At 38.5% G+C, this 7,161-nt stretch overlaps 1 protein-coding gene and 1 pseudogene across 1 annotated transcript in view; one reads left to right on the top strand and one right to left on the bottom strand.

Moving 5' to 3' along the window:
- LOC104771453 lies at positions 8-3,878 on the top strand (annotated as a pseudogene).
- LOC104772745 (transcription initiation factor TFIID subunit 4b-like) overlaps positions 4,667-7,161 on the bottom strand; it is a 6,956-nt gene continuing 4,461 nt past the window's right edge. The window contains exons 7-16 of the mRNA XM_010497325.1: positions 6,915-7,154; positions 6,608-6,732; positions 6,342-6,429; positions 6,114-6,249; positions 5,969-6,024; positions 5,822-5,878; positions 5,604-5,744; positions 5,456-5,524; positions 5,149-5,371; positions 4,667-4,948 (exon numbers count right to left, since the gene is read on the bottom strand). Of these exons, the coding sequence (XP_010495627.1) occupies positions 4,806-4,948; positions 5,149-5,371; positions 5,456-5,524; positions 5,604-5,744; positions 5,822-5,878; positions 5,969-6,024; positions 6,114-6,249; positions 6,342-6,429; positions 6,608-6,732; positions 6,915-7,154 (1,278 nt within the window). The 3' untranslated portion in view covers positions 4,667-4,805. The remainder of the gene's footprint in view (positions 4,949-5,148; positions 5,372-5,455; positions 5,525-5,603; positions 5,745-5,821; positions 5,879-5,968; positions 6,025-6,113; positions 6,250-6,341; positions 6,430-6,607; positions 6,733-6,914; positions 7,155-7,161) is intronic.

Here is a 7,161-nt window from a genome sequence, read left to right on the forward strand (position 1 = left end):
AAAATCTCAGATCTTTCATGGACCACTTCCGTTGCAGGAGTACAAACAAGATGGCCAGGACCCACGTTGTTGTCGGTTCCAGACCGTGTTGCTTCATCTGTGCCATGGAGGAAAAAGACCCTTGTGTAAGAAAAGCATGGTTAGAGTTATTTCTGAAAGATTTGCACATGACAAGAGACGACACAGAGCTCGCTCTCACACTTAGTTTTATTTGGAGATACGCCATGGCCGACCCTGAGAACCCCGAGTTACCGTCTCTTGGGGTGTTCGACTGCATGACAAGGTTAATGAAGAAAGGTCTTGAGGATGTAGAATGGGTGATGACAGGCCAAAATGTGTATGTTCCTTACTATGCTGCTCATGTCATTGGATCTTACACCATGAAGAAGCCTGCGTTTGCTGTAAAAGCTGTGAAGTCTGGAGTTATAGCTCCATTGCTTGAGCTTATGAGAGGAAAGATGAGCTGGGTCGAGCAAAGAGTCGTTGTTAGGGCGTTAGGTCACTTGGCGAGCTACGAGAGGACGTTTGAGGCAGTGGCTGCTTACGAGAATGATGTGGTGAGATTATCCATGGAGATTGCAACGACATGTGTTGATGTTGTGTATGAAGAGTTTGTGAGTGTTCAAGCAAAAGAAGGAAGAGTGAGGTATCACTGTGACTAGAGCTGTCAAAATGGGCGGGCTGACCATGGGCAGACCATGTCCAATTCATTATGGACCGGGCATGGACAAGCCCATAATTGAAACGGACTTATGTGGGCTTGGACAACAAAGCCCAAGGACAAAATGGGCGTGGACAGCCTGGACATTGGGCGGCCCATTGGACAAACAATTCTAGGTCAAAATTGATTTGGGGGAAATCGTAAAACACATTTTCATTTTCTTCTAACTTTCTCTGCGATTTTCTCTGCGATTTCTCCGGCGATACCATCTTCTTCCCTTCAATCTCCATCGATTTCAGGTACGAAACTACGAAACTAAGAGACCCATCTGCTTCTCTTCTTCTCTTTCGATTTTGAGATCTAGGTTTAGCCGTTTAGGTTTAGATTTAGGTTTCTTCCTTCCTTCTCTCTTCTCTTTCGATTTTGCGAGATACCCATTTGAGATTTAGGTTTCTTCCTTCCTTCTCTTCTTCTCTTTCGATTTTGCGAGATACCCATTTGAGATTTAGGTTTCTTAAGTGAGATTTAGGTTTCGTATCTTCCCGGATCTGTTTTGTGTTTATGGTTTGATTAGAAACGAATAGCTATATAACGAAGTTTTGAGTCTCAGTTTGTGTTATTTTGGATATTCACAAGGGTTCATATGTTATTGCAGGCTGTGGTTTAGATTTAGGTTTCTTAAGTGAAATATGTTCGACTTTTTTCTAATTCATGTTGTGCTCTGTTGTTTTCTGCAGAAGAAGAGAAGTGTGTGCAAGTTAAGCTCATTGGTGGTAGACAAGGTACGCTCATTGGTGTCAAGCTGTCTTTAAGTGTGTAGCTTTCTGATTTGGGTGATGCTTGTATCCTTGATGCTTGTTTTGTTCTTGTTTTGTTCTTTTTTTGTTAATGTTTTGAGCAAAACGTTTTGTTAATGTTTGTATCCGTGATGCTTGTATCCTTGATGCTTGTTTGGTCTTTATTACACTGCAACTTATTTTTATTACTTTGGTGATGCTTGTATTGATGTTTGTATCCGTGATGCTCATTGGTGATGCTCATTGGTGATGCTTGTTCATTTATTTATTAATGCTTGTATCCGTGATGCTTGTTCATTTATTTATTAGTCATATCTTTGCTTGTTCATGTTTTCTAATTGGCTTAGAGGTTTTGAAGAGATTGTTGATCCATTCGAAGAAATATGTGTGTCATTGTGTTTGCTTTATTGCTTTTGGATGTTGATCATTGTGTTTTGGATGTTTTTTTATTGTGTTTTGGATGTTTATCATTGTGTTTTGGATGTTTATCATTGTGTTTGGATGTTTATCATTGTGTTTGGATGTTTATCATTGCTTTTGGATCCATCTTTTATGTTTTATGTTTATGTTCTAAGCTAATTACATAATTTTTGCTCATTTTACAAAATCTGTTATATTTTTGTCCAATGGACACCCATGGAAAGCCCATAAAAAAATGGGCATAAGTGGACATGGTCGTTAATGGACCGGACGTTAATGGACACGGACACCTATTTGTCCAAAATAAAAGTGGACAATATTGGACGAGTCAAAATGGACGTGGACGCCCATTTTGACAGCTCTAACTGTGACTTGCTTACTAGAGGCCTCGGAGGGTTAGAGATGGAAGACCGAAAAGCTGAGGAATGGGCAAGTCAGCTCCAATGCTGGTCACTTCATTTACTCAATTGTTTTGCTTACAAGCAAAGGTCTATTTCTCTTATTTGCAACAAAAAATTTCTCAAGGAGCTTAGCCAAATGTGGGGTGGATTGGTTAACCACACGTCTCGTGCAGGCATCGGACTGATCCGGACTCTTTGTTATAGTAAACAAGGGCGAGGTCATGTCTCAGGATCAAGAGAAATGATATTGAGTCTATGCAATCTCTCTCGGTCTTCTAATGATTGGCAATACATGGGTATAGATTGCCTTTTGCTGCTTCTCAAAGACCAAGAAACAAGGTACAAAGTCATTGAGATGTCATTGTTTTATCTAGTAGATCTAGTTGAGCTTAAAGCTCTTAACGTCAGACCGAACCTAGGAGATAGAATTACTAAGGTTCTTTTAATGCATTACAACACAAAGAAAGGTTGTGTCTACACTCAGAAGGTTCAAAAAGCCTTGAAAGAACTATGGAGGAACAAAGTAGAGAGGAGAAAGAGGGAGAAAAAGATGATGAGTGAGAATCAAGAATTGCTGACAGAGACAAGTGTTTTTTGAATTTGATTAAGCAGCAAGCAAACCAATTGGTTTGTGTAGGAGACATAGAGGGAGCTATTAGATGCTACACTGAAGCGATAGGCTTATGCCCTTTGAAACTTAGGAGAAAGAGAATGAATCTATATAGCGACAGAGGAGAGTGTTACTTACTCCTTGGAGATTTAGATGCGGCCATAAGTGATTGCACAAGAGCTCTTTGCTTGTCGGAACCAGTGAATTCGCATGGTAAGAGTCTTTGGACAAGATCAAGAGCTTATGACATCAAAGGACATTCAAGAGAAAGCTTGATGGACTGTATCATGTTTGTCAATGGCCGCTGCTTTCGTGGTAAAATCCCTTACTACGCTGCTCAAATGATCAGCAAACAGATGGAGGCTACGTGGCTATTCGAAAAGGCTAGAGCAGAAAAGCTTAGCAGGATGATGCTCAAGGATAAATATCACTTAACCGGTATATTTTCTTTTACATATGTGTGTATGAATAAAGGATTTTGGATCTCTTCTAGATAACACAAGATTGTTCTTTTTCCCTCTTAAGGCTTGTCGACGATCACAGAAGAATCCGAGAAGAAGAAGAAGAAGAAGGAAGGAATGGTGATGGAAAGGAAGAAACCTGATTACTTACATTGAGCAATCTATTTAGCATCTCATTCTATCTCTCATTAGTTTCCTTTTCATTTTAAATTAGACTGATCGACTAGTACTTTTGTGATGGATTAGTATCTTTCTTTTCATTTCGAGACAATGTGAACTTAGTAGCAACAACAAGAAAAACCCCAAGAGTTGACTACAAAAGCTTATGGCTAAGAAGTTGCAATGACCCCAAAATTTTTAGAAATGCCGTTTTTGAAACTAAAGGAGCTGCCAGTATCGGATTTCAAAAAGAGTTAAGGTGTGTTAAGTGGGTTGAAAATCAATTTGTAAGTACTAAAAATCTTATTCTTGGTTTCTTTTGTAGTTTATAAAATGATTGCATTAGGATTGCATTTAGTACTCATCCACATATTTACTAAAAAGAAACCCTAGTAGAGACATTTTGCTCCAATTCACCAATATCTCATGTAACAACTTTGTCCTAGTTTTTTATTTCCTAGTTGAGTTTTCTTCTACTTTATCATTGCAATTTGAAATGAATTAATCAATTAACTTTCTATAGATAAGATCGGATCCTTATATATTATGAAAAAAAAAAACTAAAGTTACGATGATACACTATAAACATATTTGAAAATTCGTAAATATGTATGGGTTCTTAGTAGTTACAACGTTGTTTTTTTGGCATTGGATAGAGTGGGAAATGAGTATTTTATGTGAAGAAGTAAATGAAAGGTGCAAGTCACACAGAAGGTGGGGAGGACCACAAAACCACAATAAGGTCCGCGTGATCTTTTTAACTCATTCTTTTACTTAAATATATGGTTTAGTGTAGAGTGTAGACAATAATTTCACGACTTTGCGTACATTATTTGGATTTCGGACTAAGCACTGCAGTTTTTTATTATTTATTTACCAGAAATGTCAATCAGAATAATAATGAAGTTATGGACATTCGATTTGTTGTCAAAAAAAAAAAAAAAAAGTTATAGACAATCCTAAAACATTATACCCGACTACTCAAGACCCGGTTCCTGGCCTGGATCAAGTATTTGTTTTTCTCTTATAAATAAATACCTTTCAATTGCTTATAGACTTATAGTGAGAGGTGATCCAACACAAAGATGGACAGTAGGAGTGGGTTTGTATTTCAATGAATTTGGAACATCTGAACTCTCTAGCACTGGATGCAAGTATTGAGTTTTGAATCTTTAGGGGTTGTATTGTGAATTGACGTTTGAGGTTGAAATGGCCACACAATAGACAATGGTATAAATCACTTGGGCCTTGACGATTAAATTATCATCAGAAGCTTATAAATAATGATTCTGCTATCTATTGAATTAATCGATACATTAAAGTGGATTTGGACATCTGCGGCTCTCTCTCCAAAACAGCAACCACATCCTTCACAGTGATTGTCCTCACCACTTTTGGTTGAGGAGACGAACCTTGGTTTTTTCCTACTCTTCGACCACCTGGAAACATGAATCCAGAGCTTATTATCGCAAACAAAACCACGAGGAACTTAAGTAAATAGACAAAAGCCACATATATATACAACTAGACTCTTAGCATTTTGAGGCTTTAACGGTTTTCAACCAAGAGAAAAGCTTTGAGCTTTGTTCAGTCCTGATTCTTTACTCTTACGTAAACAGCGGTTATATAATGGACTCACCAGTTCCAGAAAACCGTCGTCCACCATCTTGCCTGTCCTTGGAGTTCTTTCCTCCACCTGAAGTAGCTTTCTGATTCCCATCTTTACCACCTTCAGATACAGATTTCTGACGAGCTTCAGCCATTAATTGCCATTTTAAAAATGTATCATCTCCTCCGACAGCAGCACGAGCAGCAACATTTGCAGCTGTCGTTCTCATTTTGTCATCATCCTCCTTATTTACCTTCACATATCGAAACCACTAGTCTAAGAACAATGCAAAGATAAATTTGATGTGACTCTACAACTGCTACTAATTTCTCCATACCTTCACACCCTTTGAACGGTTATCGTCTTTCTCCTTCTCACTGTCAACTCCACCATCACCTTCTTCACTCTGCAGCAAGAAAAATAAATTTTGCAGTGTCTGTGTGCTGTAGTAAAAACAAAAACATAGATAATGACTAAGAACAGACCTCACTCGGTTTCTTAAGCTTTTCAGCTTCAGCCTGTTTCTTCTCCCATTCTTCCTTCACCTTCTGGTTCATTTCATTAATTTGTAGGCGAATATCTGATGTGATGAAAGTCCGGTGTCTAGATTTCTCAGCATCAACCCGCTGAAGAAGAATTTTTACCTTGAGAAAGAATAGATACAAAAATGTGGAAGCAGGTCGTAAGAGAAAATTAGACTGACCTGCTTTGACAACCGAATTATATGGGATAATAATCCTCGCATCCTTTCCTCCACACACTGAGAGCACAAATACATGAGAAAAGGGAAAACAGAAAAGAAAAGAAGCTCAAGTACTGTAAGCAAATAATGCACAAGTTGACTTCTCACCAAAGATAAGCACCGTTCGACATCATTGCTTATCTGCTTTATACCCGCTTTCGCCACTGCCAGATATGAGAAACATTTGTAAGCTTCTTCTCCAAGTGTTTCAATAGCTAGAAATTAAAATAGAAGATAAGGGAAGTATCCAAACTAATTTCCGCCAGTTTTCTCTGCAGCGGATTTTTATGCAAGATTAATCTTTCTTCTTCTTCGTGCACAACTCTCCGAGATGCTTCGGAAACACGAGCATCCTCCTTGGCCCCAGAGAATAATTGTTCTTCCTCTTCCTAAACCAAATGCAGACCAAAAAAAAATGATTTATTCAGTAATCTACTTCCAGATTCAAACTGAAAACTGAATCTACGAGGAGGAAACGCACCCTGAGATTAACGCCACTGACTGCAGTGACATCATTGAGCTGTTCAATACTTTGATCCATAGAATTCCCTGCTACTTTTTGCTTCTTACTGCAAGTTGACCCATGCAAAACAATTCTGATTTTATTTTACTTGGAGACTCAAAAAGAAAAATGCTTTAAGCTTTAAAAAATCCATACAACCGAAATCTCTTATTAAATTTGGCTAACTGAAAAAGAGTGACTCAAGAAAATTGTTCCCGATTTCTAAGCCTGAGCAGATCAATTACCTTGGTGGTGGAGGTGAAGAACCTAATGTCTCAAGAGGTTTTTTCTGACCAACAGAAGGCTTTTTGGGTGGCATCCTAGCATTAATTCCTCCTTGAGAGGTTCCTAATGGGCCACGAGAATTCATCTGATGGATACACAAACAATGTCAATAAGAGATTGTCCAACCGAAATACCGAGGTTGTTACAAATAACTAGGAAAATATGCAAGGGCTGTTGACGTGCCATGGTTACCCCAGGAGCTCAAAAACAAGAACAGTTGAGACTAACTTTTATAATGAAAAAATTACTTATTAACAGATCTCTTACTGTTGTGCTAGCGTCTAGTTGAGTTGTCATGGAAGGAGAAACAGAGCTTGCAGGCGCCATGTTGTTAGGTGTGGATAAAACCATTCTGGAGGAATCCTTCTCTAAGTCCTCATTCGAAGTCACTGAGGTGGCATTATTCTTTTCAAAACTTTGATCAACTGATTCCTGCTTAACATGGGACACTAATGATCCTTGACCAGGTGCAGAATTTAGAGGTAATGATGAGCTGTTCTGGAAGTGTGATGTA

The sequence above is a fragment of the Camelina sativa genome, chromosome 20, assembly GCF_000633955.1.
Source record: "Camelina sativa cultivar DH55 chromosome 20, Cs, whole genome shotgun sequence".
Taxonomy (NCBI): Eukaryota; Viridiplantae; Streptophyta; class Magnoliopsida; order Brassicales; family Brassicaceae; genus Camelina; species Camelina sativa.